This window comes from Pseudomyrmex gracilis, unplaced genomic scaffold, assembly GCF_002006095.1.
Source record: "Pseudomyrmex gracilis isolate BER0280 unplaced genomic scaffold, ASM200609v1 scaffold_1147, whole genome shotgun sequence".
NCBI lineage: Eukaryota > Metazoa > Arthropoda > Insecta > Hymenoptera > Formicidae > Pseudomyrmex > Pseudomyrmex gracilis.
The window spans coordinates 5,857-23,830 of NW_018021731.1; the positions used below are offsets into that span (position 1 = coordinate 5,857).

At 35.1% G+C, this 17,974-nt stretch overlaps 3 protein-coding genes across 3 annotated transcripts; 1 reads left to right on the forward strand and 2 right to left on the reverse strand.

Annotated features, from left to right (window-relative positions):
- The first annotated feature begins 201 nt into the window (after positions 1-201).
- Positions 202-5,423, forward strand: LOC109861920 (claspin). The gene is made up of 6 exons (XM_020441774.1): positions 202-388; positions 571-1,159; positions 1,261-1,392; positions 1,531-1,745; positions 1,907-5,243; positions 5,364-5,423. Exons 2-6 carry the CDS (start codon positions 629-631, stop codon positions 5,421-5,423), a joined length of 4,275 nt encoding a protein of 1,424 aa, XP_020297363.1. The 5' UTR covers positions 202-388; positions 571-628.
- Positions 5,424-5,438: 15 nt separating this feature from the next.
- LOC109861921 (ETS-related transcription factor Elf-5-like) lies at positions 5,439-8,806 on the reverse strand. Its single transcript, XM_020441775.1, has 7 exons — positions 8,413-8,806; positions 8,008-8,143; positions 7,315-7,569; positions 7,106-7,177; positions 6,937-7,017; positions 5,974-6,169; positions 5,439-5,882 (listed from the first exon to the last, which is right to left on the reverse strand). The coding sequence occupies exons 1-7, from the start codon at positions 8,452-8,454 to the stop codon at positions 5,771-5,773; spliced, it is 894 nt and encodes a 297-aa protein (XP_020297364.1). The 5' UTR covers positions 8,455-8,806; the 3' UTR covers positions 5,439-5,770.
- Positions 8,807-9,729: 923 nt separating this feature from the next.
- On the reverse strand, positions 9,730-14,509 carry LOC109861922 (protein cramped). Its single transcript, XM_020441777.1, has 10 exons — positions 14,075-14,509; positions 13,743-14,003; positions 13,466-13,669; positions 13,204-13,394; positions 12,611-13,102; positions 11,507-11,671; positions 11,256-11,399; positions 10,841-11,155; positions 10,635-10,748; positions 9,730-10,548 (listed from the first exon to the last, which is right to left on the reverse strand). The coding sequence occupies exons 1-10, from the start codon at positions 14,259-14,261 to the stop codon at positions 10,444-10,446; spliced, it is 2,178 nt and encodes a 725-aa protein (XP_020297366.1). The 5' UTR covers positions 14,262-14,509; the 3' UTR covers positions 9,730-10,443.
- Positions 14,510-17,974: the final 3,465 nt, after the last annotated feature.

The following is a 17,974-nucleotide window of genomic DNA, read 5'->3' on the forward strand; positions in this document are numbered from 1 at the left end:
CGTTTTGAGAAGAAAATAGGAAGGAAGAGCAGTTACATTATCGACACGACGTAGTTGTGGACAACCGATTGCTACTAGTTAGTTCGCACGGCGCTCGTTGGCGCTACGAGCAACCGCCCCGCTTGCTCCCCGATCCCCGCGCCTATTCCGCGATTCAGTGACGCGTTGTGTACGTAGTTGGAAAGCACCCAAGGTTAACAACGAATCAGATGAGTAATTTGTTTGCAAGGGGTAGAGAGGAAGAGAGAGGAACTGACTGTGCTGCCGCCTAGAGTACCGTCCTCCGAACCAAACTACTGGAACTACCGGAGCCAAAGAATACGGCGAGTTTGAGCCCCCTGATGCTTAATTAGTTAACAATAAGAAAGAAAAGAGCGTTATGTTTCAGGTATCGTATAATATATATATATATATATATTTCAATACATATTGTAAACATCTTACACGTGTATTTGGGTGATTGAAGTTTATAAATTTGGACTCTAATAATTTTACATAACATGGCTAGGCGCCATGAGTCCGAGAATCAAAAAAAGCAATTAACCACTAATCTTGTGTGTGCCGTTTTAGGTAATATTTTTTCCTTTGACATAAAAAAAAATACTGGAGGACGATAATAATTACTGTAATGTCGAATATTATGGAAGTTTGCTCGACTGCTGAAGATGTTAACAAAAACAATAATTTTGTCAGTAACAGTGTAGTAAATGTTTCTGAGAATGTTCAAAAGTGTCATATTGAAGAAGCATATAATACAAAAAATTATATAAATGTCGAAAAAAATGCAATTTGTAACATTATATCACAGAATGAAGAAGATTGTAACTGTAAAAACTGTAGTGGAAGAAATGAGTCAGGAGTAAATAGTGAATGCTCTAATGAAGATAATATCACTACTTATGAAAATGAAAAAATAAAGAATGAAAATGACATTGCTTATGATAATAGAGATGCTAAAAATGATAATATATATGAAAAAACATTGTCAAAAAGGATTTTAGATCTAATAGATGAAGATTCCAATGATGAAATAATTTCTTGTAAGAAAAACTTAGAGACTAATAAAACAAGAAACATTATAAACAGTGAATCTGAAGAAGATTTGCAAACTAATGATGTTGAAGACATTCCACAAACAATTTATAAGATTGTAGATAGTGTAAGCAAGCAATATAAATTGTGTTACTCAGTTGTGTTATTTAATTACTGTTCTTGTCTCATAGACAGTAGATATATCTTAAGATCCTTGTTCTTTTATAGATCAATAGCTATCAGAGTTTATTGGATTCCGACAGTGAGGAAAATAAAAAAGAAATACCAGGAAATTTCTTTTCATATAATAATGCCAACATACTTGAAAATAAAAATGTTAAACAAAAATCTAAAAAGAAGGTATTTATAGATTGCTTTTGAAATGTTGTTTTTTTTTATCTTGTCTTATTTGATGCTATACATAAAGTAATTTGTAGGTCTAATTTTTTATGTAAGATAAAATCTTTTAAATTTAGTATTTTGATATATCAATTCTAGAAACAAAATTCTATACGAGTTTCTAAAAAAGAGGCTATGCATAAGATATACAGTGAGAGCCAACGTTTAATGAGAGAAACAGATATTTCTTTGCCATATCATAAACCAAAGCAACGTACACTGCAGGAATTTTTGAACAGGAGAAAACTATCAGCTGCTTTTTCCAAGACATCTTCAACAACTACAAAACTGAAAATATCTCCTACTATAATAAGGTAAGTTTTATACATGTAAGAAACATGTGCATGTAAATTTCTTACAAATCTAATTTGATATTAAATTAAATAATCAATATTTAAACTGAGATTTGTACAATCTGTACAACTTATATATTTGATAAACTAAGAATATTTTTTGCATATTTGATTTTACACAGCAAAGTTCTTGCGGAGAAGGAGAAAGAAGTGGAACGTTTTTACAAATCTTCAGATTCAGAAGATGACGCACAACTTGTATTTTCTGACTCGAAAAACATCGAACAGTTTTCTGTTGTAGATAAGAAGGTATTGTCGAGGAATGTCGAGTTTACACATCTTGAAGACTCTCAAACAATTGGAGTCAGCAATAAATCTCTTTTAGATTTTGATTCATTTAGAGTATCAATTAGAAAAGATCTTGATCAAAGAGATGAAGATAAAAAAATTTCTTCCTTGTTCCTAGAAAATAGCGTTAATAAAGATAATAAGTTTAAAGTGTCATCAATACAGGAAATAAGTGAATTTATGCAAGACAATCGAAGAATATCAAGAAGATTGTTTGAAAATATTGAAAATAACACCGACCAAGTTTCTGATGTAACCCATAATCAACAAGAAGAAACACCAGAAATAGGTGAAACTGTAATTACTTCTATAGATGATAGAAAATATATTAATAAAAAAACGTCAAAAGTTAATAAGATAGATCGCGTAATGGAAATATCGAACTCTCAGCAATGTGATTCTGACGTAACTAATAAACAATCAAAATCACTTGATAACGTGAATATTAAACATACAACTGAAACGCTTGAAACCAGTAATGATGTGGCTACAAATTCTAATGATTGCATTATAATAGAAAATGGAAACAATGAAAGTAAAGAGAAATGTAATGAAACGGATAACGTTTCATCTTCATCTTTTATTTCAATCAATGACACTCTATCAGAAACTCAAATCAATTGTTTAATCGAGAATTTCAAAAATAACGGTTGTGTTCTTGGTTTGCCACTTCCGCAATTTACAGATGACATTTTAACTAATAGAAAAAGATTCCTGCCGGAATCATTATCAAACTCTAAAGTCAGATTGAAAGGATCATCAGATATGATTATTAACTTAACCGAAGATGTGAAATCAAGCCAAAAAAATGTGAATACTTTATTGAATAGATTTTTCAGCAAACATGCAGTCACAAAGAAACAACCTGACAGTAAGTCTGAAGTAACTGTAATACATTTAGAGGATACTCTAAACGGACCATTTCCGGTTAAAGAAACGCTTCCATATAAAATATCCATTGACATTGATAATTCCGAATTGAGTAAACCTGGAGCCAAATTGATGCGCTTGAAAGAGGACTTAAAACTACAAATGATTATGAAACGTAACAAAGAATGGAAACAAAAAGAAATAGAACGGCAATATGAAGAAAAATGGAACAAAGAAGATGAAGATGATTATGAATTGGTAAGAGATAGTTTAGACGAACAAAAACAACCTCTTTACACAATTGACAGTGACAGTGAAGAAAGTGAACTCGAGGAGAATGATGTTGAAATTAAAGAAAAAAAAAGACGTGTGTGTTTATTTGCAGATGACGAGGCTGAAGTTACGAATGATGATTCGAACATAGAGATGTATGCTGAAAACGATGCAGAAGATAGTAGTGAACAATCCATGAACTTCAAGCGTAAAAGAGAAAGCGATATAAGCGATGAAAACGATATAAGCGACATGGAGATCAATAAAGAAGAAAAGGAAGAAATAAATGAAGATGCAGATATAGAGGATGATGAAAGTAAGCGTGATTCTAATAAAAGTGACGACAATGTTTGGAAAAATAAAGAGGATAGACGAACGAAGCGATCAATACATGATTTTCAAGACGAAGATTCAAATATTACAGTGTCGAATTATGTGAGAAGTGATAGTAATCACTTGAAAAATATTACAACAAAGAACGAAAACGACATGCCTGTTTATCAACAAGCAGAAGTTGTCACAAGAACTCAAGAGTGCAAAACGCCTTTCGCGAAGACGAGTATGCTCGATTTTATTTCTCCCGTAACGCAGCTGAGCGTGTTGAATACCATCATAGATTCCGCTAAAAAAGACTCGTCGAAAATAGAAAAACGTTCAGATGATAAATCCTTCTTTGTAAAAGAAAGTATTCAAAATATTAGCAAATCTTCTGAACAAATGAGTGGAGACAAAATTTTCGTGAAGAAAAAACTCTTTGACGATACCGAAGAAACTATTGATGATGAATATCTCATGCAATTATGCTCGGGTAAATTTAGACCTACGCAAAACACCGCTTTGGATCTCAAAGATTTCTCGTCGCAATTCAATGACGTTAAACAATCAGAAAATTCAAGAACAGAAAACGAAACTTCTCAGAATGCAACAACAATAGACAAGGATTTTGATAACTCGGGTAAACGAACCAAAGATAACGTGGTAAATAAAGAATTGAAATTAACAGTTATTTCTTCAGACGATGAAGAACATTCGGATGAAACAGATATGGTTTCAAAACTCAAAAAACGTCCGCTCAGAAGATTGAATTTATCTGATTCTGAAGAGGAGAATGCTGAATCTTTTGACGAGAAAAACAGCGATAAAGAACAGCAATATGTAGACTACGATTCTGAAGAAAATGAGGTAATAGTACCGGAGAAAGATATAAAAAAGATCGCAGCTTGTTTTGTAGAGCAAGAGGCCGAATTGAGTGAAAGTGATTGGGATTCTGCCGATGAAGATGAGAAAGACTTAGACAAGTTGGATTTCGAAGAAGGTGACAATGAACAGTTGAACGAGCACGAAATAAGAGACCAACTGGGAAAAATGCATATGAAGCAAATGTTGGACGAAGATAAAAGAAATGTCAGATTACTCAAGGAATTGTTGTTCGAAGACGGGGATTTGTACACCGATGTATCGAGTCGCGAGCGCAAGTTCAAGTGGAGGAATATAGAGAAATTAGGAAGTAACATCGAAACGTCTGAACTACTTGATGGACAAGATTGGATCGACGAGCAAGACCACGAGGAAGAAGCAAAATGGTATAAACTCAGACAAGAAAGAGATAAATTTCTCGAGGAAAAAATGAAAAGTTTAAACAATAAACTTGAAGACGAATTATGTGATAGTCAAATTTTCAAGCCATTCAAAAGAATCAAGGATACCGAGTCTCAGAAACAAAGTGCTTCTCCCAGTAAAGCGGATCTGTCTGAAACTATAGATCCGATTATGCCGCGAAATATTACCGATTTGTTGAACGGACCAAGTGTCGGAAAAAAGTCTCAAATGATATACAATATTACAAAAAAAAGTTCGTTCTTGAATCGAGGAGAGAAATCGTTAGCAAAAATAGCATCACTTGCGAAGCAATGTGATTCTGTTTCTCACCCATTGAATACAAGAAATTTCGTCTTCCAATATATCAGTCCAAGTACAGAAAGCTCATCCAAGAAAGATAAAGCAAAAGAACTAGATTTGAAAAATGAGGTATTTTGAATTTATTTATATTTTATTTACATTCATATAAAACTTTTTCTCTAAGTGACACTTATGTTTATGTATTTTTACATTCACATTTTGACAAATGCTTATTTTTTGTTTTTACAGTCTAGAAAAAGAAAGACAACGTCGAATTGTTCATCAACAACAAAAAAAAGACGAAAATAAAATTTCTTTTAAAAAATATATATATTTAATGCGATGTATAGAAAAAAAGTTGTACGTACAAGAATTTTAATAAAAGCGAGTAAGTTCCTTACTTCTATCATATAAATAGCACGTACATTAATAATAATAATAATAATTACAACAATAATAGTAATAATAATAATAACAATAGTACATTACAACAGACCAATAAGAAAAAAAACTGTGTTATATAAAATTGTCAGTTCATGTTAAAAAAACAATATCGCTCGAAACATTTGACGTAGATATTTTAGTTTTCTCGTCTCATTGTATTGTAGATCAAAAAACGCGATAGAACTTTGTCCTTTTCCAAAACAGCATTATTTTTAATGTCGGAAATTGGGGTTATCTGTTTGCCATCCTTTTGCGTTCGGCCCGAACTGATATACTAGTCTTCGGCCGAGTACGGGAAGAAATATTTTACTTTTGTAATAGTACCTAAAAGAGAATATCGCATTATGTGTAATTAAACTATTTTCTACTTCCTAGCTTATTGAAAAGATCGTATTACATATATAATTATTATTACCTCATAGCTCTGCTAAGTTTTTCGTAAGTCATTTTTGTATTTCCTTTTCGTGAACCCCATCGTTTTGCTACCTCATCGCTTTTTACAAACCGAAACTTGGCTTGTGAATAGTCTTCCCAACAGATTAAGCTGGGACACGTTTCTCTATTGCGTAGCAAATCTCTAATAAATTCCCATAATTTTCCTTGCGTAGCAGCTTCAAGTAAAAGATGCAATTATAAATCTTATAATTTGATAAATAAACTCAATATACAATACGTATATACATACATACATAAGTATATGTATATATGTTAGCGTCAAAACCCGAAGTTCGGGCAGTTTTAGGATTGACTGGTCAATTCAATTCCCGAAAAATCTGACCTAACCTAACATAACCCTAACCTTTTTTTCGGGTATTGACCAGTCAATTCTAAAACTGCCCGGACTTCGGGTTTTGACGCTAACATATATATGTGTATATATATATATAATATGTTATATACGAGGTGTCCCAGAATTGGTGTGACATCTCTCGTAGGCAGGTAGAAAGAGTAAAACTGAGTCGAAAAGTCCTGAACCATTTTTTTATATTATTTATAATAAAGAGTAATTATTGAGTAAATCAGCCAGACCAATCAGCGCCGATCTTTAGCTAGGCGCACATCAGTGAACTGCGCGGAGCGCTTACATACACTAGGCGCGTGGCTCACTGACGTGCGCCTGGCTAAAGGTCAACGCTGATTGGCCTGATTTACTCAACAATCACTCCTTTATTATAAATAATAGAAGAAAATGATTCAGGATTTTTCGACTCAGTTTTACTCCTTCTACCTGCCTACGAGAGATGTCACACCAATTCTGGACATCCTGTATATACATATATATATATATATGTATATAACATACATATGTGTGTGTGTGTGTGTGTGTGTGCGTGTGTGTTCAATTTTTATATTTAATAAGTTTTGTAATCGTACTTACGATTTTTTTTTGTTTTTAATGCCTTCGGTCTGCCGGGCAATCTTTTTGTTGGGACTTCGACGCTGTTATCTGATTCTGCATCTAAAAAAAATGTTAGAAAAGTATAAAAACATGCAAAAGATAAATAATTAGTAGTAAAAAAATTAATTTTCTTTTTTTTGAAGTTTACCAGATATGTTGTTGCAACTAATTCGCGCATATTCGTCTTCTGAATGCGGATAAATAGCATCAAATGATGGCACTAAGAGAAATTAGTGTTTTAAATTTATAATATTAAAATTAATATAATATAATATATATAATATAATCTGTCGTTAATTTCAATCTCAAAAGAGTTGTGTAAAAAATATAAAACATATCACTGAAGTTCGTACATACGTAAATTTGATATACGCTGTGAATAAAGAAGATCGTGCAGTCGTTCCCCGTATGCGGGATCGTGATTGATAAAATCTTGTCGCGTAAAGGTGACGAGTTCTTTTCCAGATACGGCGAGACTGTGCTGAATAGAGCTATAAGGTTGTCCTATGTATGATGCGGCTGACATAAGCCAATTTATTGTCTCTTCTTGACACCAGTTTCTGATGGGTTTGTCCGACCATCCTGTACCATCGATCTCTTCACTTTCATCACCTGCTTAATTAAATAATTTATTAAGAACAGTGTTCTCTCTCTCTCTCTCTCTCTCTCTCTCTCTCTCTCTCTCTCTCTCTCTTCTTCTCTTTCTCTTCTCTGCATAGCATATTTTGTATCCAATTCATTGTACGTTAAAATGGATCTTGTAACAATTAAAACAAATACACAAAAAGCCTTAATCTAATCTATCAATTATTCTATTATTATTCCTATAATTCTTCGTCTTCTCGTTGCAACAATTGTCGTTAAAAAAGCATTCTTAGATAAACAATGTGAAATACGAGAGCGATTCACAATAGCGCAGAGATAGAAGCTTTATTTTTTTATAGTTAATTTCTCCACATTAATACGTTACGATTTGATACGTATCGAAGTTTTTTGTGATAAAAAACAATTTGTGGAGATCAAAATACGCATTTTCTATAGTTTTATTACCTAGCGAACATTTTTTCTTGGCCGGCTCGCAACCGCGACTTGCAAAGTAATTGCTTCGTCTGAGAACTAACGAATCCATGTCCAATAGCAAATGATCATTCTCGTCTTCATGTAAATTGATAAATGTTGGATACATCTACACAGAAAAGTTTTAGAATTAAAACGCAACAGATACTGTTATCCGTGTTTGATGATCCATCTTCGTTTTACTAAAAAACGAAACCCAAGAAACAAAATCAAAATTAATCTCAATATACATTTCTGATAGATAGTTAAATTGGATTCTTATAAATATGGAATTGCTTTTTTTCAAACAATTTTATGATAGAAAATATTTCCTAAACTGAAAAAAATTACTCTAAGAAATATGTGTGTGTGTGTGTGTGTGTGTATAGAGAGACTCACCTCCGGCAGGTCATTCCTACCGTAATTATTAAACGAGTCCATTTATGTGTGCGATAACACTACACTTATCTGAACTATATCATGTAACAATGTCAATGAAAATTCTATACACAAAAAGAAAACTGCAACACACAATTTATCATGAATGTCCTGTACAATATCGATTTTATGTACGCGCATCAAATGCGGTAATTTATGAAGATCTTGCTAATAGGTTTTTTTTATTTAAATTGTCGATTAGGAAATGTTTTTTGTGATGCTACTATCAACATCGACACTGTCACGTTCTTCCTGGATATTTCCGGAGCGACTAAGCGCACGAAAGTTTTCGGTGATCTTTATTCGACAGAGAACTGAAGACGCGTGAGCTACAATGATACAACTGCAATCGAGCAGGTTTCAACGGGGATTTCCCGCTCTGCGGTTGCGGCCAATCACCGCCGCTACGCATCAAGTCTTGGGCACGATAGCTGACGCAATAATTACTTATGTTTCAGTGGCGTCGGTTTTAAAAAATTATTTCTCACATTAAAAACACATTGTCAATTTTTTGTAATAATCATTCAGCATTAATTCTCATTAATTATAATTTCAGTCTGTTTTTTGCTCACATATTTTCTTACTAAATGAAAGCTAGTTCAAACAAAATTAGTGTTGACAATAGAAGAATTTAATTTCAAGTTGTCGCGTGCGGTTGTTGAACGATTTGCATCGCAATCACTTTGAATCAATATTGTTCTGTATCTATATAAATAGTTTTGTTACACCACATTGTTAGTTAAATTGCAAGATAATAGTTTGAAGTTTCAAAATACATCTCTCTCTTGTGGAGTAGAGACGCCTATGTTGTATTGAGTTTATTTATAGTACTTGTGATGCACACACTGTGAATGTATAAGTGTCGGTATAGCCGCGATCTTCTTTACATTTTTTCTTCCGTACTGTTTTACTTGATAATTGTTTTAGCGTAATCTTTTACATGATCTAAGTTTTTTTTCAATAGATTGCAAACATATATATGCTACAATTATAAGAAACATTCCTATATTTGTTTCTTTTATAATACAATAATGTTTGGCAATTATAATGTAAAGTCATGAATGTGAGAAGTTAATCCAGCGAATTCAAAATTTCTCGCATTTTTTTGTCTTGTTTAATTTTGATTTATAAATATTCGTGTTCCGATAAATGTCCGTGTTGTTGTATTAAATCTCATGTAAGACAAAAAAGCGTACGTTTGGAAAAATTCTTTATTCATCTTTGTCCAAGACGATTACGCGATTAATGGGAAATATCCAGTTGATTGAATAATCAATTAATTTACAAGAAAAAGCGCGCGTGTTTATAGAGACAGAATTATACTTGTGTGTAATTAATACAAATTACACACAGATCTGTATAAATGTTATTGTGTAGTAGTTGCACAGACGTAATCACCATGAATCATTTTGTGTATTCCGCAACTTCGAAGAAATTATCGTAGATACCAATTCTAAGAATACAAATACATCATTTGCACATACAACAAAATGCTCCGTTCATCATACAATACTCAAGAAGCATAATAAGAAAGATATAATAAGATATATTACTTGTAAAAGTTGTATATATTTCTGTCATAAATTATAAAATACTACTTATTTATACAACAATGTATACGTGTAAAAATTATCATACGTTTGAGTTTCTACGCTAACTTGATATTGCGTTTTTCTATCGCCGAGACAATACCTTTCAGAAAAAACTTACACATTATAAACAAAAGTATAATAATTGCTTGTATATCATTCGTTTGTCTTGTTTCGCGTATTTAGAGTTTATACATATATTGGTTCGATAACTCACTTCAATTTATACTTAGTTAATTATGTCACTATGTTCACACAGTTGTGTTTTTCTCTTAAATAAATATATATACACACTTAAAAATTATTTTTATTTTACCAAGAACGATCGTCAAATTCCTATTTGCAAATTATATATATTCAAAGATATACATATAAATTATCCGATAAATAATACACGAGACGCCTATTTTTTATTTTCATCAGAAGTCAATTGCGAAGCGAAATTTGCAAATTTCGTCATGTAATCCACACTGTTTTCCCCCATGAGGCACTGCATGTGTGAGACCACCTGAAGTATCATTTGCAAAGAAAATTGTAAAAAGAAGTATAATAGATTAAAACATATAGTAGATAATTTTATGTGTGCATAATTACATCCGAAGAAGGGCGAGCGTCATCGATAATTTGTTCACCCGTTTGACTTCTTTGCGAACCTTTCATAGGTGACTCAAGCTGCCCTAAGAAGCTACTTAACGAAAAATCTGCAACCTATATAATCATCTTGAGTCAGAGTATAATATTCACAAAAAAAGAAAGAAAAAATCTCTACTAGATTTATATAGATTGTGTGGTTCTGTTACCTCACTGTTTAACCACTGGTGTTCGCCTTCTTTAAGAATTTGAGTAGCACTGGTAATAATCGAATTAGTGTTCTTCGCATCTCCGCTTGTCTCCAGAGCTTCCAAGAAAATCTTCTCCTGGGCTTCGCTCACGTCTGCCGCTATTATTTTGTCAGTTTGCGTTTGACATAACGAAGATGCGTCGCTTTTATTTGCATCAGTCTTGAAATTTTCTGACAGCATGTTTGGTGCGGATATAATGGGCAATACTCTTTGTATTACGAGACTTTTTTGTCTCACTGTTCTTCCTCGTTTGCAAAACCGCGTTTTAAATTTCTAGAATGTATAAAAGATATAGTTTTTTATTTGAGAAACTTTTAGTTTAGGATGACTAAAAAATTTAATCTATTGTTTGTTGTATACTTATAATACTTACATCAAGTTGAGTTTTAAATGCATCAGCTGTGCTGATCTTGGGATATATTTGTGGAATAAGAGGTCTTCTGAATGTAGAGTCTTTGATAGAAGGAACTCGAGATGAAATAACCGTTTCGTTACTTCCTGAGGTGTTGTCGTATACCTTAACAGATATTTTTTACACTAAACATTTGACAATTATTTTCTAAAACATCTTAACTACATTATTAAATCAGTAAATATTTTTGTAAAGTGTTTGTCTGATCTTACCTTATTTGTACCGTAATTATGTTTTGCCAGTGACAATAACTTTTGCAGAATCAAACATAAACTATCATCACGCACAATATTTGATGACGCTGAATCGGATGTATATTGTTCATTTTGTACCCAATCCCACCAATATTCCAAAGTAATTTTTGATTCACGGCCGAACTGTTATATAAACTTGGAAAATATTAGAAAACATAATATTTCTATACAGAAAAAAATGTACATAATTTTATCAATTAAAAACAAATTCGATAGTGTCCAATAACAACAACAACAACAACAACAACAACAACAACAACAACAACAATAATAACAATAATAATCGTACAATCGTTTGTGAGCAGATAGAGGTTATATTTGTTCTTTTTCAATAAACTAGTTGCACTAGTTCAGAGTTTATCTCTTTCACTGTAAATGGAAGGAAAAAACAAACTCTGAACTAGTGTGACCAGCAAAAAAGAACAAACCAATTGAGTCAAAAAGTACAGAGGAATGCACCGTATCGTTCCGCTCTAAGGTAAGGTTTTCTTTGAAATTTCTCTTCTGGTTGCTTCTACTACCGCGCGCCGTACTTTTTCGATCTCCGCCAGCGGCCCGATCTTTGAGATTGAAGAAAAACGGAGCGCGGTAGTAGGAACAGTCGGAGGAGAAATTTCCGAGAAATACTTCTCCTGGAACAGAACGATATGGTGCACTCCTCTGTACGCGCGCGTCAACTATAAGCGTACGAAATACTGAGCTGTTTTACGCACGTGGATGCATGTTCATTCGCGGATCTTTAATTAAAACTTCGGTGCTATCATCGACTATAGTTGACGGTCGCTAAATGTATCTCGACCGAGCGTTGACTTTAGTCGACGATGCCAAATGTAACTTGTATGCGACAAAAAATTGTCAGTGAAGCTCCGCGGCGCACGTGCGCCGTACCAAAGAAGTTAATTATTGAGAGGTTTGCAAAGTAGTAAAAATACTTTTCGACTCAATATAAACTTTTCTTACTCGACCACGAACAATATTACGTACGGCTATTGTCGGACACCATGTGTATATGTGTGTGCGTAATATATATAATATAATATATAAATAATATATGTTACACACCATTAAGAAAAGATCGCCAACGGTTATTGTATTTGCTTCCTCGATGTTCCAACCTTTTCGAATTCTCTCAATAGTTTCTCTACCAGGAAACCTGTTAGGCTCTGAAGTATTTTCCGGCAAAAGTTTCTCTGTGTTATTTGTCATTACTAGTTTTTCAGATACGTTGCTTCCTGTTTCCAAAAGATCCACATCACTGTTTCCATCTGGTAGTGTACAATTTTCATCGGCGCGGCTCACAAGTTTTTTATCCAATTTAGATCGTTTAATTCCTTTTTTTCCAGCTCCTTTCAAGTGCTGAACGGATCCCAATAGGTCTAACTTCGAGCTTTTCAAACCAAGACGTTTCTCATATGAGTTCAAACTAACGCTACTGCTAGTAAGATATTCTCCAAGATTGATCATCGGCAAAGAAATTTTACAGCCTTCTACTGGAGCGACTCGTAATAAACGAGTATCTTTTATGTCATTGGCAATAAAATTTTCAGTAGAACACTATAGAAAATGATATTTAAGGATTTCTACACAGTATTTTCAAAATGTACATTTGGAAACAAATCCAATCATTACTGTATGCTTAAACAATACAAGGATACTGTGGTGTACTTTGTGAGTCTCCATCGTTGTTGTAGAAAAATTAATAAACTTGAGAGACGTCTCTGCATGGGAAGAAGTGTACGCACTCTGGGATTCATAGAGACTGCTTGTACTTGCCACCAAGCCATGTTATTACGTGGTCTCAGTTCTATAGTAATTCTAGAGGGTAATTTTATTTCTTCCTGCCAATCTAAAACAAAAATCAATATAATACTTATTTGCTTTATACGTGATTTGTAAATATATTAAAATTTTGTATACCTTCTAGTTGATTCAACTTTCTAAGTGTTCTACATATTGGTGTTTTAATCCTAATAGTTTTTCCCTTTAACCTGACTTGTGTAGATCCCCAATATACTAATTCATTTAATCTTAAATGAACTTTCTCATGAATTCGAGGCAATTTTCTTCTCAGTTCTCCATAATTTATCAACCCATACAATTCTTGAGTGGTCTTCTTAACATCTGTGTATAAACATTATCACAACATATATTACATATATTACATTGATACTATATATGACAAACATTTCAACACCTTCAGAGAACTTTAAGTGCTTTGATATTTTCAGCCAGGTTCTGTAATAAAAGTGTCGAATTTGTTCCTTGTTCTTTATCACAGCATCTGGAAGACCACGCTTCTTGCCTTGACTCAAGAAATAACTCTGCAGAGCATCGAAATCTTTACCGTATTCATTAAGTGCTTTGAAGAAAGTATTTTTATCTTCCAGAGACCATAGTTCGCAGGACCGTTTCAAAGATTTTACTTTAGCTTCTGTTGCATCCTCATCTTTTACATCTACATTAGAAATAATAGATTTTTTAATTCATAATCGAGAGAGATAACACCTTTATATTTATATGACATACCTTTCTTCTCGATGTTGACAAAATCATTGTCGATTTTAAGTTTCTTAGTACCTCGAACAACACGAATTTGCGTATTCTTATTATTATCCACCACAGATTTTGTTTCACAAGAAGCTTGATTCACTTGACTATTTGCTAAAGATGCATTGTTCACCTCAGTATCTTCGCATTTTGTATAATTTTCCATTTCGTTTCCAGGTAATTTTATCAACAATAATAAAAAAGTGATTTGATTTAGTTTGGTTTGGTTTGGTTTGGTCTGGTGCTCTTTTGACTCAGTGGACCTATAAAGCTAGTCCATACGCCGTTCTATGTCTTTTTGATAACAGGTTTAAGACCGTGGATTGGGTTCCTGACGCCAAGCCACGGAGTTGTATAGTTGTTTAAATTAAAGATAATAATAAAGAAAGTGGTGTAAAACACCGATAATTGTCCAAAAATATTCACAGCGTAACTACGCACATCCAACCGATTGGTTTGGTTTGGTGCACTTGTGGGGGTGGCCATATATGTAATACTAAAGCCCCTTGCACAATGGAAGGAATAGCGATAGCGAGAAATAACCATAAGGCTCATTCTACAATAAGATATTAGTTTAGTCGTAAGCTGTATGTCGTAAGAAATGAACCAATCACAGACAAATTACAGAAGAATAATCGATTGTGATTGGTTCATTTCTTACGACTTACAGCTTACTACTAAACTAATATCTTATTGTAGAATGGGCCTAAGCCTCTTGGGCCTGTTCTACAATACAGTCGTAAACTGTAAGTCGTAAGAAATTGACCAATCACAGATAAATCACAGAAGAATAATCGATTGTGATTGGTCAATTTCTTACGACTTACGGCTTACGATTGTATTGTAGAACAGGCCTTGCACAATGGACGGAATAGTGATAGCGATAGAAATAACACCAGTTTTAAAGAGTTTATATATTCATAAAACCCCTTGCACAATGGAAGGAATAGCGATAGCGATAGAGATTCACTTGATTCGTGCCTGAGACTGCGGACGTGCTGCATCGACAGAGCGCTTAACTTGCAATTCCTCTCTTTTATCCTATTCCTGACTGCTTTTCGGGTGATTTATAGCTTGCTCTGTAAGTATAGCACCCTTTCTGCTACCCGCGGATAGATATATCCTGCTTATAGACACTTTATGGTCTTGAGTTGGGTGTAACCTCGCTCGGCGGTTTCCCGCCAAATATTATACTCTCTAGTTACTGACTTATATGGGTCCAGACTAAGTACTGTGGCCTTTAGTATGCCAAAAACCACTTCTAACGTAGAGGTGGAGATGGCCGATGTGTCGGCGCCGCCGAACCTCGATCCCGGGACTGTTGGGGATTCCCGGGGCGCTGCGGGTGGGTTAACCTATAAAAGCCCTGTGGGGGGTGATTCTCAGGTACCTCGCCCTTCCGGTGAGACTTCCCCTCCTTCGGTCGCGCTAAGAAAAGACATGTAGTAGAAGATTCGATTTCTCCAAAAAGGCTTACTCCCCGATAACAGAAACTCAGAGGGCTCTCGCTCTAAATAGATATCAACCAGAATCGACGGGACCGTATCTCGTTCACATAGATTGCGTCTATCTTGGAGATACCACTGGGCCTGGAAAACCAGACTCAAATAGTAACAAACCGTCGACCAGTGCATTGAGTGTTCTAGGCATTGGGAAAAGACTCAACAAACTATTATACGAACCTTTTAAAAACGCGTATGACCTGAAGTCAATCGGGAAAAATAAGTTTTCGGTGATATTCTCCTCCTGGAAGGAGGCAAATAAGTTCATAGATCTCTTTCCTACCGTGTGCGAAAATATTACACCCTCCGGTTACTGGCTTGCTTACGTTCCAAGTTTCAAAGTCGTTAAACAGTGCCTTCTCAGGGGGGTGAATGATGATGACACCGTGGAGGACGTACTTTCCAACATTAGGCCGCCTCCGGGGTGAGGGTCCTCATGGATCCCACCGTTTGAGGCTGTAAGACTTCAACGCAGGGTAAACAGTGGTGACGACTCACCACCAGTCCTGGTCAACACTAACAGCTTTCTCTTACGTTTCAGGACCAAAATTGTACCCACATCGTGCATATATATGGGTAAAAGGTTTTTCCTACACCCATATGTATATAAGGTCCGGCGCTGCAGTTTCTGTCAGCGCCTAGGACATACAGCTTCCTCGTGCAAACAAACCTCTTCTGATAAACAGTTCTGCGAACGCTGCGGAAAATCAGGACACTCCAAGTCAGACTGCTTAAGTGACGTATTTGAATGCATTAATTGCATTAGAATCAAACACAAGGATTACAAACATCAAGCCTCTGACTCAAAGTGTCACGCTTATGTAAGGCAAAGAGATATACACAAGTTGATGGCGACAAAGGACCTTTCGTTTAGAGAGGCGTCCGTGCTCTTCGATAGAGGAGGTGAATCTGTCACCGCTTGGAACAAGACCCCGTCAGTTCCTTTGCCGACTTTCGGCGAGTACATTCCAGGTGAGGTTTTCAAGTTTACTGCTTTGTCAGGGCCAAGGGGAGATGGGCGTAGGCCGGATCTTGATCGTCCGCCCGACCGTCGAGAGGCTGACAGCGAGGCACTGCCCCCCAGCAATGCTGTGTTAGCTACCGCGGCTGCTCGGTCGACTGTGCGCAAGGGGCAGGTGACTCACTCGGAGTCTGCGACGCCCGCTCACTCCTTGTCTTTAGGTACTCCTTGTGGTACATTTTGTGGCTCCTCAGCGGCAAATCCTACCGGTAATAAAGACACAAAAAACAAAAGTAAACCACACTCCGGAATTCATACAAATTTCAGAGATTCTTCTAGAAGTATAGAAACACCTTCTCTTCCATTAAAAAATCTAGTACCACATCTCCGCAATACTCTCATGAGTAAACAAATTATCAACCTTTCTGACTCAGAGCTTGAAACAGTCTTAAAATTAGCTGTAGAAACAATTACCAATTCTGTTATTCTGTAATACATAAAGTTACGCTGATTGTGTCTTTATAACCTAAATCCCTCTTGCCCTTATCTGTTCTCTTTGTTTGGTTGCCGTACGAAAAAGATGGCTCCTACGAAAAGCTTGAACATTATGCAATGGAACTGCCGTTCCTTGCCTCGCAGGTTAGATATATTCAAGCATTTAATTCAAGAGGGTAATGTTCAAATTGCGGCCCTTTGCGAAACTCATCTAGACCATAGGTCATTAGTTACCTTTCCAAACCATGAAATCGTTTCGACCGACCGAAACCGTCAAGGTGGAGGAGTAGCAATTGTAGTAGCAAAGCACATCAAATTCCAATTATTACGTGACAATGATATTATAGATATTTGCCAAAACAACCAAGTTGAAATAATTGCAACCAAGGCACATCTGCCTAATAGCAAATTCTTACATATTTTCTCTGTTTATAGCCCTCCTCGGTAATCTCGCAATTACACTGATGTTAATTTCTGGACTTCATTTCTCCAAATCTGCTCGAAGTATGAGCCATCCATAATTTGCGGTGACTTCAATGGGAAAAGCCCGTTGTGGAGCAACTCCCCCACGCATTATAACAATGAAGGGAAAAAACTCGAACAGGCAATTGTTAACTCAAGCTGGAGTATCTTAAATACCGGAGAACGTACGTGGACATCGTCTGATCTTTCGATACAGCCCAGACGGCACAATGATGTATTTAAGATGTCTTGAAGATATCTCACAGAGACTTTGAATGTGCAAAAGATATCTCGTTGAGACATTTTCGAACGAGTGATGATGTTCAAATAATATCTCAGGGATATGCCTGAAACTGCTAATGTCCACATCAAAAACATGCAAATGATATCTCTTGCAAAAGTTTTAAAAATGAGGGGAATTTCGAGATTTCACTCGAATTAGTTTTTGAAGGCCTGATA